This window comes from Eucalyptus grandis, chromosome 11 (genome assembly GCF_016545825.1).
Source record: "Eucalyptus grandis isolate ANBG69807.140 chromosome 11, ASM1654582v1, whole genome shotgun sequence".
Classification (NCBI taxonomy): Eukaryota; Viridiplantae; Streptophyta; class Magnoliopsida; order Myrtales; family Myrtaceae; genus Eucalyptus; species Eucalyptus grandis.
Genome location: NC_052622.1, coordinates 46,152,890 through 46,171,775, shown reverse-complemented (window position 1 = coordinate 46,171,775; position 18,886 = coordinate 46,152,890). Strand labels below are relative to the sequence as shown.

Genomic DNA, 18,886 nt, shown 5'->3' with positions numbered 1-18,886 from the left:
TGCTATGGGTCAACAAATTATATCTTCTTGAAAATCTTTGATATTGAATAAGATGAAATAACGCTCTATAAAGCCACATACTATTCCGACGCGAATTTTGCTAAATTTCTTTCATTAGTCCAAAGCTCTCATGACAATATATAACCACGTTCCAACACATTACTAGTAGAAAGTCTCAAATCGACACTCCATAATATTTTTACTTCAAATTAAATTTCATTTTGTCAAAAATCCAAGTATAGTATCGTGAAGTTTTTCGTGAGACACTAATTAAAACGGGAGGGGATGGTTTGAGACTTTCAATGACATTAACCTCAAAGTTTAACGTCGGGCCTCCCGAATTAAATTATATAAAAATTTGGATTAGGCAACCCTGCATCTTGCAAACTTTAATAAAAAAATCGCGAGTTATCGCATCTTCGCATAAAATTACAGGGGAAAAGGGTAATTTCCTTTAAAGCGAGGGATTGTCATGCAATAACGTTAAAGTTAACGGCGGGGGGCCGGAGACAATTATCCCCGTAAAGACTACCTCCGGGAAAGGAAGTGAAAATTCGGTTCTTTCCTTCTTCCCCTTCCTCAAGAAATCCCCCCATCAAAAACCAAAACACTCCACTCTCCTCTCGATTCATCCTCATTTCTTTCCCTTCGAATCTTCGAATTTCCTCATAAGATCCTCCAATCTCATCACCACCACCACCACCACCATCATCATCATCCCCAAGAGCCTCTGCACTTGCAAATCGCGAGGACCCGAGCGATGTTGCTCCGAATCCGGTCGAGGGACGGGCTGGAGCGCCTGGAGGTGGACGACCCGCAGGCCACCGTCGCCCAGCTCAAGGCCCTGATCCAGTCCCGGCTCCAGATCCCCGTGCAGAGCCAGACCCTGTCCGCCCACCAGAACCTCCTGCTCGCCAAGACCCGCGACGACCTCGCCCGGTTCACCGACATGTCGGCCCCGCACGCCCCGCTCTCCTCCCTCGGCATCGGCCACGGCTCCATGGTGTACGTCCACTACGAGGGCGAGCGCAGCGTCGCCCGCCCTGCCGCCTTCTCCCCCGCCGGCTCCTTCGGCCGCAAGATGACCATGGACGACCTGATCGCCCGCCAGATGCGGGTCGGCCGTCAGGAGGCCCCGCACTGCGAGCTCGTCTCCTTCGACCGCGACGCCGCCAACGCGTTCCAGCACTACGTCAACGAGACGCTCGCCTTCGCGGTGAAGCGGGGCGGGTTCATGTACGGCACGGTGTCGGAGGAGGGGAAGGTGGAGGTGGACTTCATCTACGAGCCGCCGCAGCAGGGGACGGAGGAGAACCTGCTGTTCCTCAGGGACCCCGACGAGGAGAGGCTCGTGGAGGCGATCGCCGTCGGGCTGGGGATGCGGAGGGTCGGCTTAATCTTCTCGCAGACCGTGAGCCAGGACAAGAAGGATTACACGCTGTCGAATCGGGAGGTCTTGCAGGCGGTGGAGTATCATGCGGAGACCGGGCTGAAGGAGTGGGTGACCGCCGTGGTGAAGCTGGAGGTGAACGAGGATGGCGGGGCTGATGTGCATTTCGAGGCTTTTCAGATGAGCGACATGTGCATCAGGTTGTGGAAGGAAGGGTGGTTCGAGACCGAGATCGGGGAGGACGCCGATCCGAAGCTCTCGATGATGAAGAAGGATGTGATGGTGGGAGTCAAGGATACTAGGGAGGTGGATAGCGATTTCTTCTTGGTGGTTGTCAAGATTTCTGACCATCAGGTATGTTTACTTGCCCTGTGTTTCATTTTACTTTGATAGAACTCGCCACAAATGCTGTTTTACCATGGCTGTTGTTGCTTTTGGCGGTTTATAGAGGGTCTGCGTGCAAGCCTTGCTATTTCGTTTGGTATAGATGCTCCCAAAGATGTTAGAAGTTGTTGATCAGTAGTTGGATGTGCTGGTGTACATGGTGCTAATCATGTTTTGATAGGGACTGTTGCCATGTTCGTGTGATTGAGCTACCTGGCATGTACATTTGTGCAAGTTTCTTTGGTGATTTTGGTTACAAAAATGTGAACTTGGAGTGTGTATAATATCATCATTTCGTGCTGAAGGAGGAAAGATATAGTTCCTCTGAGTGAAAAAAGCACAAGCTGAATTAGAAAAGAAGAGATTATGCGCTTTTGGCTTCCTTGATTGGTTATATTTTCCAATAAGTTTGTATCTTTATCAAGTCATATTCCTGGGATGAGGGGGGAGTGATGACAAGACTGCAGCTGGTCTGGCACTAGAATGAATGGATAAGATCTATACTAGAGAGCAGTGAGAAGATTGAGAAACAGCACATGAGTGAGGATTTTCCGATATCACCTAGTTGTCCAAATACTGTTTTCTCTTGAGCTGACCACTTCCTTTGGAAAAATAGATTGGATGAATAAATGCCAAACAGTTAAGTTGGGCAATGAGGAGGTGCTCACCTCAAAATGGGTTTGGGTTGAGGATATATGATGTTGAAGAAGCCGCATGAAGGAGTGTCTTGGTGATAGAAATTGCTTCTCTCATCATCTGTTTGGAATACATCAGGTTATCAATTGTCTCAGTAAGATTTCGAGACATCTTCTGGCGTTTGAGATAATAGAAATGAGTAATTTGTAGTTGAATGTAGGGTAGGCGATAGAAATTCACTTGCTAGACTTTGCCAAATAGAGTGCATGTGGCTAAATAAGTTACATTGCAAATGCATTATATCTGAAGCGAGTGACATTGTGTCATGCTTCCAGCTGCTGACCTTTGGTTGCCAGGTTTTTAATAATGGAGGGAAATGCTGGATGCTGTTTTTGAGAATTATGTTTGGTCCAGTTACCATGTCATACCATGAAATTGTTCTTTTTATACTTGTCAAACTTGGATACCTTTACATTTGCAGGGAAAAAAACTTGCAGTTGCCTTGCTTAACATGTTTATAATTTAGAAGGTTGAATCTTTTATGATGGCATGCCCTGTGTCGACATGTGATGAGAATGGCATAATTTCGCCTAGACATGTTGTCTTGATTTTGAGTATCTAAGATCGTCAAACAATAAATAGATTGCCATGATGTTTGTGAATGGAATAGACCATTCCTAATGCATATAAGTTTGATCTGGATGGACATACGTTTCCATGCAGTTGTGCTGGTAAGGGTTTTGTGGGCATTTTCTTTTTAGGTGTCTTGGTTAAGCTGGTCCTGCAACCCTTTAAAGGTTGTAATTTTGGGAAGCAATCCTATCAATTCTTGAGCCACTTGACAGTTAGTGATGCGTGTGTCATGGTAACACCAACCGTGGTAGGATAGTAGTTAAGGTTTCTAACACTTTCTGAGAGGTCATGTGTTTGAATTCTCCTGCGATACTAGTTGCCTGGGCCAACCCCTTTGGAGAGAGTAATGAGCAGCACTTTGTTGGCATGAAAAATCTCTTTGATGCCATTTTGTGTGAGCTGAACATTTGAAATGCAGTGCATTTCGTTCAGTCTTTGTTAATGTCACTCGGTCTTTATTGTTAACATGTTCAAAGATTCTAATACAATGGTTGTTGGTACTTTGGATCAATTTGACGTTCTTCTTCAACAGTAGAGTTATCTTTATACTTTAATGGCATTGTTAGTCACTCCCACTTTGAGAGTTCTCATTTTTGCACAAGTACAAGAAGTGCTGGCACAGGTAAAGATGCAAATATAGAAACTTGAAAGTGGGGTATCCAAATTCCTACTCTTCCTCAAGTTCGAAGTTACAATGATCTTCTTAGCCTTTGCCTCTTTTTCATCTGAAGAGCCTCTTAGATGGTAGGAAGTCCTTGTATTAATGGACCATATCATAGTTGAAGTTGGGAGATTATGCACCACGTGGGAAATTTGCACTGGGGATACTTAACTTGTAACTTTCAAACAAGCCACACTGCTGTTTTTTTTTTCTCCCTGCAATAGCATGAGTGAATCAATCTGCTACAATCGTTATCCTGAAATTTGTTTTACTATGCAGGGTCCACTTTCAACAACATTTCCTATTGAGAACCGGAATGTTCCCGTGACAACCAGGGCACTGAAGAATCATCTGGACCGCACAAAATCACTTCCATTTGTGAAGCGGATATCAGACTTCCATCTGCTACTTCTACTTGCCAGATTCTTGGACATAAGTGCCGATGTACCTGCTTTGGCAGAGTGCGTGAGCAAACAGGAAACCGTTCCAGATGGCTATAAGCTACTTATCGAGTCCGTAGCCAGCAGTTCATGAAGCCTGTGATCGTGTGCATTTTCAACGGAACAATCACTGCATCAGCGGTTAATTTGAAAGTTACCCTTTCATCTTCTGATGCAATGCATGGCCGAAACTGTAAAATGTCTCCGATTTGACAAGTTCTTTCTTGGTTGAAGAATGGGTAAAATGCACTCGCTGTTTATATGCATCCTTGCTACAAGTCTTGCATCAAACTGAATGGTTCGATTTGTGCGTCGAGTTAAAGGGAGCACGGAAGCAGGGTTTAGTTAATTGATTTGTTTATTCGGATCACAAGTATCGCGGACATGAAAATGTTGCTGTGGCAATCTTTTCCCAGTGGATCAAACTAGAGGTTGTTTGAACCCAGCGCCGGCACTTAGGCCGCGCATGACATGTTTACGTTAGGGAAGAGTTTTTTCAGAAATGGTTCTTTTCTATTTCGCTCCAGGAAATAATTTCGAGTAAAAGAACCCGTTTGATAACGACACAAAATTTCTATTCTTGAAATAGAAAAAAAAAAAACCTGTTTGGTAACGCAACAATTTCTTTTTGTATTTATTCATTTTTAATCTTGTCGACGGATTGCCGCCGCCTCCCGCTAGCTGCCGGGCGACGGCGACCCGGCGACGGCGGAGGTGGCGCGGAGGCGGCGGAGGTGGCGCGCGGCGGCGGCCGGGCGGGCGGCGGCGGCCGTGATCGGGTAACCGGCGGCCGGCGACCGGCCGGTGGCGGCGGTGGGCGGTGGCTCAGCGGTTGATTGGTGGTCGCGGCAAGAAAATGAAATAAAAGAAAATTAAAAAAGAAAATCACTTATTTCTAGAAATTGTTCGAGAACAAAAAGTAACTTTTTTTGCTTCTTGTTTTACGTTCCCAAACCATTCCGAGCTAAGTTTTTGTTAGGAAACAAAAAAACAATGTGGCGTTACCAAATAGGTTTTTTCATTTTTTTTTACGGGGAATAAAAGAAGCAAACCATGAGAAACAGAAACGTTCTCATGCAGACCCTTATTTGCCCAAACTCAATAAGAGGGTAGTGAGGAAAACTCGACGGCGGCGAATGATCAGGTCTTCATTTTCGGCGCGACGAAACTTATGTGACCTTGTGCATGCGCTAAACCTTGTGACGGGAATCGCCAATTTACTGAGACACCATAAGAATGAGAGCTTTGGTTGTCGTCCCACCGTCAAGCCGGCGGTCATTCGTAACAGAGAGTGAAGTCACTTGGACAAGATTTGATCAACCTTGCAGGGCCCTGCTTGCTTCGTCAATTGCTGCCGTGGTCTATACGGCGACTTGAAAGCGCAGTATCCTTAAATTTAGAGAAAAAAAAATAGAAGAATTTAAAGTGAGAAATCATTTCAAATGGATCAGTCGTTAATCTGAAGCATCAACTTGTTAATACCGGCCCTACCTTAGAAAATCTTCACGCTCGTGTCCGTCGAGGGCCAGGCGGGAGATTTTCATAAATCATAAAGAGCAAAGAATTTAGTACAAAAAGTTTTAATTGCGAGAATTAATGAAGTTAATGATTAACCACCCTTTGAAAATTGCTTGTTTCAAGGCTGTCGTCTCATGCATTAATCATGTTTTAATTACACAAAACGTGTTCTTTTATTGTGATTTCCCCGTACATTTTAAAAATCATACGATAGAAGATCCTTAATTTCACATGTGTCGTCCCCTAGGTACAATTTATTCACCTCCTTCTATCATTTTTATATTAAAAGTCGAGTCAACTGCTGCGCCACACGGAGGAGCAAGGATATAACAGCTGGCGAGATCTAGTTAATCAAATTCAAGGTAAAAACTGATCTATCATCTTCCATTTTGTTAAAAGAGTAATTAGGTAAAAAAATGAAAATCAGAGGCCCGATGATGTAAAAACACCATTTGGCGGGATACTCTCAACAGAGCACCTCTCTCCCTCGCTCCCTCTCTCCGGTCTAGGGCACTGTGATTCCAGCTTCTGCAATCGAGCTCCTCCTCCTCCGCCTCAAATCTCATCGAGCTTCTGCAACCGAATCCGTCGCTGCATCATGGAGGAACCCGAGACCTCCACTCGCCGCTCCGTCAGTCTCTCTCTCTCTCTCTCGCTCTGCGTGTGTTTGTGTGTGTGCGGTTGGTGTGCTGGTTCTTAGGCGCTAATGCGGTGGAATTGGTGCGTCCGACTTCGCAGAAGAGGACGAGGGCTCAGACTCAGGCCGCCGGTGGCCATAGAGCCGGCGCGGGCGCGGAGAATCGCGAGAAGGCCGTCGAGGAGGCCGGCCACAGCCCCGAGAGGGAGGACTTTCTCGACGACTTCCAAGACCTCCGTCCTCAGCCCAAGCGGAACCGGACCGCGGAAGCCGCCGACCCGAAAGCTGACCAGAGCTTAATTGGTGATTTTCACTATACGACTCTTCGCGCTTTCTGACGTCCCGCGTTTTTCTGGTTGCGCCTTGCTGTCCTTCTCCGTGTAATTAGTGTATGTTAGAGTGGTTTGAGCACGGTCTCTTTCGATTCGTCTGCCACGTATCTGCTATAGTTTGGAGTTCCAATGCAGAGATCTGTTACGTTGTGAATCTTTTGTTTTTTTGTTTTTTGTTTTTAATTTTTTATTGGATATCTGGTTGGTTGTATTCGGTTCACACGGTTTGTTACACAACAAGGTGCTTTCTTGCTTGTTTTGCTTTGATCCAGCAAATGGGTTTAAGAATGAATTCCTCTGTTGGAATGGGTTATGCGCTCGACCGATTGATATCGTGTTAACTGTAATATCTTTGCAGAGGTCATCAAGGGCAATGGCAGACAAATTTCTCAAGTGGTTAAGCTTTGGGTTGAGAGATATGAAAAGAATCCTAAACCCGCAATGGTTGAGATTCTGACCATGTTATTTGAGGTAATTTGGTCCATATTTCTGTGTGAATCTATCCCTTTGAAATGTCCGAAGAAACAAAGAAAGAAGAATAATTGGAATGACCTGAGCCAGTTGAAGGCCATATCTTTCTGTTGACATCCCCTATTCATTTTAGACCAATGAGTTTTCTTTTCGGTTCCTAGAACTTTCTCCTGTAGAAAAGGTAGACAACTTGGTTTTGCCTAATATTCTTGTGTCAGCTGTGATTCTCATTGAATTGGCAATTTTTCAGGCTTGTGGTGCTAGATACTATCTTAAGGAAGAGTTTCTTGATGAGACTGATGTTGATGATGTGGTGGTTGCTCTCGTCTCTCTGGCTAAGCAGGTATGACGCAGATGCTTCTGTATTGCATCTTAAGATCCTGTGTTTATTTGCTTCACCCAAAACTATTCTTTGCTTTTCTTGTTGCTTAAGCACCTTTTCTGTTACGATCTATTTTGGAGAGTGCTTTTAGCAATTTCTATGCTTTTATATTTTAGGGGGAAGTTGAAGATTACCAGAACTCAAAAAGAAAGGAATTTAAGAACTTCCAAGATAATTTGCTCACCTTTTGGAACAATCTGGTTATCGAGTGTCAAAATGGCCCTCTGTTTGATCAAGTCTTGTTTGACAAGTGCGTGGACTATATCATTGCCCTGTCATGGTAAGTGGTCTATCCTTGTGGAAGTTTATATGGCAAAAAGTTCTAAGCATTTATATTAGTTGGTCTTATGCTGAGCAGCACTCCTCCACGAGTTTACCGTCAAGTTGCCTCCTTGATGGGCCTCCAGCTTGTGACATCCTTTATTACTGTTGCCAAAGCACTTGGTGCACAAAGAGAAACTACTCAGAGGCAGTTAAATGCTGAAAAGAAGAAACGAATTGAGGGTCCTCGTTTGGAGTCACTAAATAAAAGATTATCCTCGACTCACGAAAAGATAACAACGATAGAGGAGATGATGCGCAAAATTTTCACTGGGTGCGTTACTTCAACTGGATAGAATTTTTCCTTGCAAAACTATCCTGAGTATCCTAATATATTTGCGTTTTGATCTTGAAGCTTATTTGTACACCGCTATCGAGACATCGATCCCAATATTCGGATGTCATGCATAGAATCGCTTGGTGTATGGATCCTGTCGTATCCATCCCTGTTCTTACAGGATTTATATTTGAAGTATCTTGGATGGACTCTGAATGATAAGGTAAATGGAAATGTTCCCTTGTTTATGGATCGAAGTTCATTCTGCTTTCATTTTTTGGTGTTTTCTAGACTGAACACTGTATTGTTATCTTATTGCACCTGAAGAATGCCGGTGTCAGGAAAGCATCTGTACTTGCTTTGCAAAATCTTTATGAGGTGGATGATAACGTGCCAACTCTGGGCTTATTTAGTGAAAGATTTTCCAATCGGATGATTGAGCTTGCTGATGACATTGACATATCTGTGGCTGTATGTGGCATTGGACTTGTGAAACAGTTGTTAAGGTAATTCAGTTAAAGCCTTGTCTCTAGAAAATCATTTGTATCTGAGTGTTTTGTCATGTATGTGTAACTGATTATTGTAGTCAGTGTCTCCTTACATCTACTAATTCCTTGCAGGCATCAGTTGTTGCCTGACGATGACTTGGGTCCTTTGTATGATCTGCTCATTGATGAACCGCCAGAAATCAGACATGCAATAGGAGCATTAGTTTATGATCACCTTATTGCTCAAAAGTTTAATTCCCAATCAGGATCCAAAGGTCGTGTATCTTACTGGGCTGCATCTTGGCTTGTTCACATAAAGATTCCACAATGAGATGCTTGATTAATATTCCATTTGTCCAGGCAGTGACGACACATCTGAGGTCCATCTTGGCAGAATGTTGCAAATATTGAGGGAGTTTTCGACCGATCCGATTCTAATTATCTATGTCATTGACGATGTCTGGGAGTACATGATAGCCATGAAGGTGCAAATCCTTCAACTTCTTCTTTTGCATATACAAGTTAAAGAATTAATGTTTACATGCTACTTTTAGATGAAGGACAGAGATAGCAACTTCCATCCAGCTGTGGTAGTGTGTAAAATTGTGGGCCTTCTTTGGTGCTATAAGTAGTTGTTTTGACTCTACATTAGACCTTGGTTCTTACTTTTACGTAGCTTATCTAGTAAAGACTGCCTTGACTTTCTGACTAGATGGATATGGTACTCACAGACAGAACAGTGGCATTTGGGACAAAGCACCAATATCATGTTGCCTTTTCCTTCTAGATATCTTATATCACAGCTTTCATTTGCTTCATCTAGATTGAAGTGATTGTTGATTTTTTTTTTTTTTTCCCTGTAGCAGTCAAGTCATAATGTGAGGACTTAATTCATGAAAATGAATTAGTTGTTTAGGAGAAAATAGGCCACTTCTCAGAAGTCATATGCTTTCCATTGTAACTTAGATGGCGGTATTAACCATAGCTTCCGTAGATCATCCTGTCATTGATTAACTCCAGCCTTCATCATCCATCTATTTGCTGCCAACCACCGTAACTTGTGAGTCAATGCCAGTTGAAGTACTTGTCCTTTTTATTAAGGACAATCTGCCAGCACATGTGATGAGCATCTCTATCAAGTGATCCTCCATTGGTCATCATTAACATTTTTGCTTCCAGTTTCGTCAATTATGGTGTCAGAAATTACTGAAGGAAATTTGTTCAAGCAAAAAGCAAATTTAGCTTTTCCGCTTTTCTAATGAATATCTTTTCGCAGCTGGAAAAGAATTAATTGCATATGTGCCTTATGTACATATTTATGTCCAGTAGTCAATTGTACCTCCTTTATAAAGATTACAGGAAACTGATTGTGGTAACTAAGGCCCTGTTTGGTAACAACCAAACATGGCCAAATTCTGATTCTTTGTTCCCGGAATCAGTTTCGGCCTAGAATCGCGTTTGGTAAAATTTTTGTTCCCGGGAACAAATTTGTTCTCGGGAACAGATTGGGAATAGAATCAAGAATAAAAAAAAAATTGATTCTTGTTAGGGAACGAATTTGAGAATCAAAATCAAGAAATTTTCTTCTTTCCTTCGGCCATCTTGCGACCGCCGTCCACCACCGCCCACCGCCGCCGCTGGCCGCCGTCCGGCGAGCTCGGCCTCGCCGGGGCTGGGCAAGCCTCACGATGCCCAGCCCCACCGGTGGCCTGGCGAGGCTCGCCTGGCCACCGGCGAGGCTCGCCCAGCCCCGCCGGTGGCCTGGTAGGCCTCGCCCAACCCCGACGAGGCCGGCCGGCCACGGCGGGGCTCGGCGGGGCTAGGCGAGCCTCGCCCAAGCGCTAGCGAGGCTCGGCCGACGAGGACCGGCCTCACCGAGGGCCAGCAACGCTCCGGTGAGGTCGCCGGCCGAAGAAGAAGAAGAAGATGAGAAAAAAAGAAAAGAAAAAGGAAAAAAAGAAAAAGAAAGGAAAAAAAGGAAAATGAAAAGAAAAAAATGAAAAAAGAAAAGAAAAAAATGAAAAAAATAAAAAATTATTTAAAAATTAAAAGAAATAGATTTGGAACAGAATTAATGAACACGGTACTAAATGCAATTCTATTCCGAATAAAAAAATTTTGGATAGTTACCAAACGGCCTAAAATGCTTAGAATCGGTTTAGGAACAGAATAAAAAAGAATCAGTTCTGATCAGAATCTACTCCCGGGAACAGAATCGTTACCAAACGCGCCCTAAATCATTGATGCAGATTGTGTCAAGAAATTTATGCACATGGTACATCAATGGAGTGTGTACTACCAATATGCATTCTTTAGCTGTGGAATTGGCTTTGTCTATAAAGAAAAAGCGAGAAAATTTTTCACAAGTCTATTCTTATAAGTAGCTATTGAGGATTAATACCTATGTTCCTTTAAAGGATGCATGATTGGCTTCTTTTAATCCTTCATTTTGGTCCTTATTTCATTGGATTAGTATTGTCTGGTGATTTGCTTCATTGGCTGAGTTCTAATTTGGAACTTAAGCGTCAACTTCTATCACTTCAATTTTTTTTAAAAGAAGAGTTATAGTGTTAAAACTAAAGTGTACTTCTTACAGCAATTAATTTAGTGTGAATTGATTCTTCATAAAATAGCCCGTTTCCTTCACAGGACTGGAAATGTATCATCTCCATGCTGCTGGATGAGAATTCAGTGATTGAGCTAACTGATGAGGACGGGACCAACCTAGTGCGGCTTCTTTCTGCTTCTGTTAAGAAAGCTGTGGGGGAGAGGATTGTTCCAGCTACTGACAATCGGAAGCAATATTTCAATAAAGCACAGAAGGTGCATCCTCTCTGTACTGATCCTATTATTATGACGCTGCTCAAACTTCTTTAGATGATTTTTTTTATATGTCAGTCAAGTGATCTCCTCTACTTTATAGGTCTGATAGGGTCTGAGGGGAAAGCTAAGTATTAAGATTGGCGGTTGGCTTATGGCATATTTTATTTTTTTCCACTGAATTTTAATCAATTGATGAGATGTCATTTTCTTGTTTATAAATATTCTTGAGAGAACTTGCTTTTAAATCTGTCATTACATGCATGTAGAATTTTTATTTGAGCTTTGGTTGTCTTGTTCTTGCCTTTTAAGTCAGGGAGCTTCTCCTGATCGTATGGTGCTTGCTGCAATAAATGAATTTTTTCTGTGCAATTGTAGGAATCATTCGAAAACAACCGAAAGGACATAACCATTGCTATGATGAAGAGCTATCCCCAGCTCCTGCGGAAGTTTATGGCTGATAAGGCAAAAATACCGTCGCTTATTGAAATTATTGTTCACATGAGACTGGAGCTCTATTCTTTAAAGAGACAGGAGCAGGTGTGTATCAAAATCTTATTCTGAGTGTTCAATACTAAAAAGCATGGCCATTTATCTCTTTGCAACTTTTCAGAGCTTCAAATCCATCCTTAAACTTGTTAAAGAGGCATTTTTCAAGCATGGTGAGAAGGATGCATTGAGGTCTTGTGTCAAGGCAATAAACTACTGCTCTGCTGAAAGTCAAGGGGAGCTGCAAGATTTTGCACGTAATCAATTAAAAGAACTGGAAGATGAACTTGTCGCAAAGGTCAAATCTGCTATAAAAGAAGTAGAGGTACATTTTTATTGGACTCTTCATCTCTGTCTCTGTGCTTCCCCTCTCTCTTTGTGGTCAAACAGGTTATGTATTTGAGCCTGCAGGATGGTGATGACGAGTACTCTCTTGTGGTGAACTTGAAAAGGCTTTATGAGCTTCAGCTATTGAGGGCTGTAAACATAGGAAGCCTATATGAAGATTTTGTGAGGATCCTTGGGAGTTTCAGAGATAGTAATGCTGAGGTAATGTGATATGGTATGCTGTTTTTCTTTCCCCTCATGAATTTGGCAAATTGGGTGTGACTTCCAAGTATTACAGAAATGAAAAGATTAGTATCACTTTGCTATGCTAGTTCATGTGCATGGGATCCTCACAGCAACTTCTTCATCCTTAATTGCAAAAGTTGTGGTCATTATAGTGTATATAAGGTTGTTCAATTGATGGGTGGATTTTCTTGTGTCCATCCCAAGATTTCTCCTTATATTATTCCCCAGTCTGACTGCTCTTATCATGTCCCCATTTAATTGTTGTTCATTTCTCTCAGGTTGCCAGTTTTTTGCTTCTGAACATGTATTTGCGTGTGGCATGGTCTCTACATTCGATTGTGAGTAGTGAAACTGTGTCTAGAGATTCTGTGACCTCCCTGTTACATGCGCGTAATGTCTTGTTTGAGCAACTGGAATACTTCTTGAATGAGCCGGCAGATGGGGTAGTGGGCAGACTAGGAAATCAGCTGGCTTGCCGAGTAAGTTCTCCCTCTTACGTGTTCTTTGATTTTGTTGGCATCTGGATATTAAACGATGTGCTGAACTCATTGTCTCAAGTTTGTTTGGATCTTTCTCTGACAAAATTTTTATGCTTTAGGTATGCGCCATACTTGCAGAATCATGGTTTCTCTTCAGGAAGACCAATTTTTCTGCAACAAACTTGGAGAATTTAGGATATTCTCCAGATGCTTCTATTTGTCAGAAATTTTGGAAACTTTGCGAACAGCAGCTTGACATTACAGGTAGTTGTTCAGTCAAGGATTATGAAGTTATAAAACCTCTAGCTCATTTTTGTCATTTAATCATTAGTTAGCATGTTATACATGTACAATATGTTATATGAAATTTGAGCATTCCTTCATTCTTGGGCTAAGTAATCGAATGTCAAATCTTCTGTTATATTTGTTCTTCTGTTGCTGACTAGTAGATATTATGTGCATTGCAATGTTGTTATGTTGCTCTAGTGCAGTGTCAATATCATATGAATAATTTTTTAGGGGCAACCGTCTGCTTATAGTTGAGATCTGCCTTGTTTATTCTTAAACTGATTTGTTTCAGCTCTAGATATAGTAATATCGTTAGGCCAAAGTCGAAGAGCTTGCCTAAATAATATTTGAGTTCATAATGGTGAGACAATATCTCTCGGTATTGCTGCATATTATATAGTTTAATACAAAAAGAAATCCAGCTCACTGCAGGAGCAGTCATGGTAGATGTTCTAGAGTGAACTAAGGCCTTGTCGGGGAGAGAGGAAAATGGAAGGTGAAAAGGGGAAAGAAAATATGGACTGAATGTGCCATTTTTCAATGTTTGGGAGTGATAGAATAATTACATATTAAATCACACTTTCATCTAAAAGTTTAAGCTTTTAGAACAATTGGTAGTGATCTCACAAAATCTCACATGGTATTTAGAGTTAGAGTTCCTGAGTTCAAATCTTTCCAGATCCCATTTGTCTCCCTAATTAAATATATCCACACTTAGTGCTAGGCAAAAAGACATAAGCATGATGGGGAGTGATAGAATAATTAAATATTAAATCACACCTTCATTAAGCTTTTAGAACAGTTGGTAGTGATTTCACAAAATCTTACAAGAAGAGAGAGAAAATTGTAGGGTAAGAAAGCAAGACGAGAATTTTTTCTCCTCGGCCTAAATATCATAATTATTAATTTCTCCAACTTGAGAAGAAAAGGGAGAATTGGTAAAGCAACTGTTCAGCTTTCATAACAATATGTCATTATCGCTCTAGGGATAAAGTTCTCTCATGCAAATTTATATTGGACATTTTCGTTCTTCTCCTTTCTTTACCTTTCATGAAAACACGATACAGGGAAATATTCTGTTCGTCTTCAATCTCAATTTCATATTCATTTGACTTATTTTCATTCCTTACTTTTTTGTCCAAACAAAGCGTAAGGTAGTACTGCTGAATGTTTATTTTAGCACCCTTATAGGCTACTTGCAGCATTAATACCGACATGGATGGCAATACAAAAATTGTATTTGATTATGTTTTATGGTTCTTAATTCTGCAGTGCCCCTTTTTTTATGCTTCAGTTACTGAGTTGGACCGAAAAGAAGATGAGTTATGGCCATTAAGTATGTTGATTATGGTTAGCCTCAGAGCTTCTGTTTTAGACTGATGATAGTTGGTATGAAAGGTTACTGAAGAAGATGCTTGACAATTGGTTTTCTGGATTAAAAGTGAAGAACAACGAAATCCAAAAAGAATTTATGCTTTGAAGATGTTATTAAGCCATATGCTATGAAGTTGGACAATCTAATTACCTTTCAAATCCTATTCTCATTATGAGGCAGTTTTACTCTTGTAGGTTGAGTTCAGTTGGTTCATTGACATTTGACCAGAGTTCTAGTGGCCGTTTGGTCTCTGGTTTAATTGACTGTCCGCATAGAGATTGAGTCTTTCAAGGACCAACTATTATTATGTTTTCTTTTCATCAAAAGATCGTCAACTCTTTTTACATCACGAGATTGGCTTATGCAATTAATTATAAAGGTCAGCATAGACTGGGCTTGCTTAAGAACCACTATCGCCATAAAAAGTTATTTAAAATAACGTGTCTAAGGTGGTTCTTGCATATAGTTATAGTCAAGGATCTCGGTCCAAAAGTTCCAGAGAATGCTTCAGTGGATGTGACATATAGATGGGCCACTTTATCAGTAGGTATAGCGTTTCCTTTCTCTCCAGGGTGAGTATATCCAGAAAATGAAATTTTGGCAAGGATTACTTTTGATCTTCCAGCTCTCACAATTTGATTTTTGTTAACAATACTTGAAACCATTCAAAATATATTCTCTCTACATATTCTCTCTACATTTAGAATTGATCATAATACTTTTACAATTTTTAAACTTGGAGCATCTTGTTTCCATTTTCAACTTTTGAGGAGAAGTAAAAAGGTAGGAAAAGTACATTTTTAGTGTTTGACAAATAGGCTATTAATTTAGATAGCACCTTATTCTCTGAGTGCATGTGCGGCCTACATCCTGATTAACTTAATCCTTAGGTGGGGCCAATCTCTGGTCCATGTTACAACTCATCTGAAGACTTTACTCATTAAGATAGATAGCAATTGGCACTGGCAGCTACAAAATAATGTATCTCGCAAAGATGAAATTCCCAGTGGGAAATTTTTCAGTTGTGTCTATAAGACAGATTATGTATTTAGTTGGTCATTTAATTGGGATATAACGGAGAATATTCTATCCATTACATTGGTTGTGATTGCTTTTACCATAGAGAATACATACTGTAGTTCCTGTTTATCATGTGAGTCTCTGTTATGCAGTATACCAAGTTGAAATGAATGCAGCCTAAGTGCTTTCTATGACTTTATCCGTGTACATTCTGATACAGGAAGCGGCTTGTGAGTAACAGATTTACAAGCAGCTCTAATTAACAACCTTAGCCTCTAGTACCCATCATTTAGCATGGCAACAAATGCAAGATGACTTTCGACTGCAGTCATATTGGATATGCTGCTTGAGGATGCCATATTCATGTCTTTTATGGCTATTTTGCTTTGTTTGATGATACTGTTGTGTGTTTGGATGTCACTGTACATAGAAGTTTCTCTCTGATTTCCTTGATCTTTATTATCATCTTCCTTGGACTCGCTCGGCAGTCAGTGGTCATCATCACCTGGCTATTTCCGAAGAGAATGAAATGAGCTGTTTGTGAAGATTCAAATCTCATGCTGTAAATTTTTAATTCACGCGCATATTTTCTTCTGATGCGCCATACAGATGAGACAGAAGATGAAGATGTGGATAAGGAATATGTGGAGGAGACAAATAGAGATGCAGTCATGGTTGCTGCAGCAAAATTGGTGGCAAGTGATACAGTGTCCAAGGTGGGTGTCAATCTTGTGTTTATGAGAAACTCAAGACTCTTTTTTGTGGACTGGAAAGTAAAGGGTCGTTTTTTCTTATAATGTGCAGTGTTGGCTGAGAGTCTTGGTCATCATTTCTTATCTTCACATACTTTTTCTTTTATGCTGGTTGTGATGTACATGGCATTACTTGTTGAAGCAGGACAATCTTGGTTCAGACATAATTTCTCATTATGTTATGCACGGGACGGGTGTAGCCGAAATTGTCAAGCATCTGATAACTGCTTTGAGGAAAAAAGACGATGATCTCTCCACCACATTCCTTGAGGCACTGAAAAAGGTCAGGTCCTATCCATTTGCATAAAGGAAGTCTGGAACATGCATTACAGTAGGGACACGTCTTCATAAGTAATCTTGACAAGCATCAATATACATCAATATAATGTTTTAGTGTGAAATGGTCAGGCTTTTCAACGGCATATGCTGGAAAGTGATGAATCAGTCACGGGGAAGTCTTCGCAAGAATGTAGGGATCTTGCTGTTCGTCTCTCTAGTATGTTTGTTGGTGCAGCGAGGAACAAGCACAGACCGGAAATATTAAAAATTGTCAAGGATGGTATTGATTATGCATTTCTGGATGTTCCCAAGCATCTGTCTTTCTTGGAGTATTCTGTGCTTCACTTTGTGTCCAAACTTCCTGCACCTGATATCATGGATGTGTAAGACTTACTTTTCTAACACATTTCTCACAAGAAGAATTTGATGCTCATTTCCAACCCTTCAAAATGGGATAATACCTCATCTTTTGGATGCAGTATTAAGGATGTACAGAATAGGACTGAGAGTGTGAACACGGAAGAAAATCCCAGTGGATGGCGGCCATATCACGTTTTCCTTGAGATACTACATGAGAAGTATGCAAAGAATGAAGGCCCTCCAGGTATTTGCATTTCCATATATGAAATTTAATGTAATTTATAGTGTACCTCCAGGTGTTATACGGAAAAGAGAGAATTTAGCGGTTTGCGTAGTAGTTATTGTGGCCTCTATATAAGTGGCACAGTTGTTATGTTATATAGGGCCACAAACATGCATGGTTCAAGTTGCTTTTCAATGTGTATAGACTACTTTTTACAATCTTATGCTATAGCTATGTTGGGAATTGATGGAGGCATCTCGGTTCTCCCTCTACGAGAAACGTGTGCCTCCTTGTTTCAGTATATCTGTCGGCATTTTCTATCCTCCTTAAGCATATGCAATATATCATGCAACTTATGGTGCCTCGAACCTTGCTTAAGAGAAGTTTCATGCACGGGATTTAGAATATATGTTGTTTTGGCTTCAAAAATGTCTGGTCAGTTGCTCCTGCACCCTAGACCACCGCATCTTGGATCGTACAATGGCAGCATAGCCTTGGTTGTATGGAAATAACATTTGAGGCCTAGATTTGGAACAATCGTGAAATCTCTTTCTCCAGCCTAACTTTTACTTACTGGGTAATTGCAGAAGAGAAGGAAGGGGTTACTGTGAGGCGCCGAGGTCGTCCTCGTAAGCAGCGTAATGTACAGGGTAAGAGGCTGTTTGATGGCCACAGCTCAGGTGAGGAAGAGGATATGATTAGTTCATCTGATCAAGAAGATGGTCAAGACGAGAAGCAGGACGAAGATGAAGATGACGAGGCTCCTCTGATACATGCGATAAGGTCGTCCTCCAAGCTGAGGTCATTGAGGGTTTCAAGAAGTGATGGCAGAAGCCAGAATAGGCTGGGAGATTCCAGTAGGGCTCCAGATGACTCAACGGCATCTAGAGTATGAGGTATTGTTTGTGTGTGTGTGTGTGTGTGTGTGTGTTCTTTCTGTTCGATAGACTACATTTAGTTGTAAATGTATTCAAGCCTTGGAATTGAGCACTTACGTGAGCGAGGAACACCAAGGTATTTGCATATATAAGTTCCCTCGACTTATTATTCTCTACTCGGTGTGATGAGTGGATGATTGCTTCATCAGTTATCTTTATCGAATGTGAACGTAACTGGTTTTACTTTTGTGCAGGAGCCCCCAACTAAATTAACGGTTGCCGCAAGTGTACATCTGAATGTACTCTTTTGGAGATCTTTCCTCATTTTGTTATTCAAAACCAGCTTTCTTGTGGCAAAGTAATAGGCGCGAGGGTTTGAATCTCTTTTTTTTTCCCTTGGGGATGCGGATGGTGATTATCGTTTGCGTAGGAAGCAGAAAGTGAATGGTGTAAGTAGATAGGGAAAAATCCTGTAAATCTCTCAGATAGTGGAAAAGTTAATGTGTTGTGATTGGGTTGATGTGCTAGCCAGTTAACTTAGCCAAAGTTTACAGTATGATGTTTCTACCGAAACCTCAGTTGTCTTTAGCCAAATCAACATCAATCTGCATGTTTAGATATGGCCACTCGTATAACCTCCAGGGTTCTCATGAAATTGACGGAACTTAATTTTCTGATAGTCGATGAAGGTTTCGCTTTGCAATAGCAATAGACTCGATATGAGATCATCGTTTTTCACAATCTATACTAAATTTTGGGACACGTGCAAACAATGACCCA

The 18,886-nt window shown here is 41.3% G+C and overlaps 2 protein-coding genes across 3 annotated transcripts; both read left to right on the top strand.

The window, feature by feature from the left end:
• Nucleotides 1-533: 533 nt before the first annotated feature.
• Nucleotides 534-4,514, top strand: LOC104426715 (NPL4-like protein 1). The gene is made up of 2 exons (XM_010039851.3): nt 534-1,744; nt 3,984-4,514. The coding sequence occupies exons 1-2, from the start codon at nt 761-763 to the stop codon at nt 4,236-4,238; spliced, it is 1,239 nt and encodes a 412-aa protein (XP_010038153.2). The 5' UTR covers nt 534-760; the 3' UTR covers nt 4,239-4,514.
• Nucleotides 4,515-6,110: 1,596 nt separating this feature from the next.
• Nucleotides 6,111-18,724, top strand: LOC104426714 (sister-chromatid cohesion protein 3). 2 transcript variants are annotated; one of them, XM_010039849.3, is made up of 22 exons: nt 6,111-6,293; nt 6,401-6,602; nt 6,990-7,102; nt 7,353-7,445; nt 7,601-7,764; nt 7,843-8,079; nt 8,161-8,305; nt 8,410-8,588; nt 8,703-8,845; nt 8,931-9,055; nt 11,220-11,393; nt 11,769-11,930; nt 12,004-12,204; nt 12,291-12,428; nt 12,731-12,931; nt 13,051-13,195; nt 16,224-16,330; nt 16,512-16,649; nt 16,775-17,028; nt 17,125-17,249; nt 17,816-18,124; nt 18,361-18,724. In XM_010039849.3, the coding sequence occupies exons 1-21, from the start codon at nt 6,261-6,263 to the stop codon at nt 18,121-18,123; spliced, it is 3,387 nt and encodes a 1,128-aa protein (XP_010038151.2). In that variant the 5' UTR covers nt 6,111-6,260; the 3' UTR covers nt 18,124; nt 18,361-18,724. The 2 variants fall into 2 exon arrangements, with proteins under 2 accessions (XP_010038151.2, XP_039160203.1); XM_039304269.1 differs by having other exon boundaries at nt 6,118-6,297.
• The last annotated feature ends 162 nt before the right edge of the window (nt 18,725-18,886 follow it).

What these genes read in the sequence shown, in the direction of transcription:
- LOC104426714 (XM_010039849.3), top strand. Translation starts at nt 6,261, where the DNA reads ATGGAGGAACCCGAGACCTCCACTCGCCGCTCC. An exon ending in AGCTGACCAGAGCTTAATTG is followed by an intron (nt 6,603 to 6,989) that starts GTGATTTTCACT and finishes ATATCTTTGCAG; the next exon opens with AGGTCATCAAGGGCAATGGC. An exon ending in AGTACATGATAGCCATGAAG is followed by an intron (nt 9,056 to 11,219) that starts GTGCAAATCCTT and finishes TTTCCTTCACAG; the next exon opens with GACTGGAAATGTATCATCTC.
- LOC104426715 (XM_010039851.3), top strand. Translation starts at nt 761, where the DNA reads ATGTTGCTCCGAATCCGGTCGAGGGACGGGCTGGAGCGCCTGGAGGTG. An exon ending in TCAAGATTTCTGACCATCAG is followed by an intron (nt 1,745 to 3,983) that starts GTATGTTTACTT and finishes TTTACTATGCAG; the next exon opens with GGTCCACTTTCAACAACATT.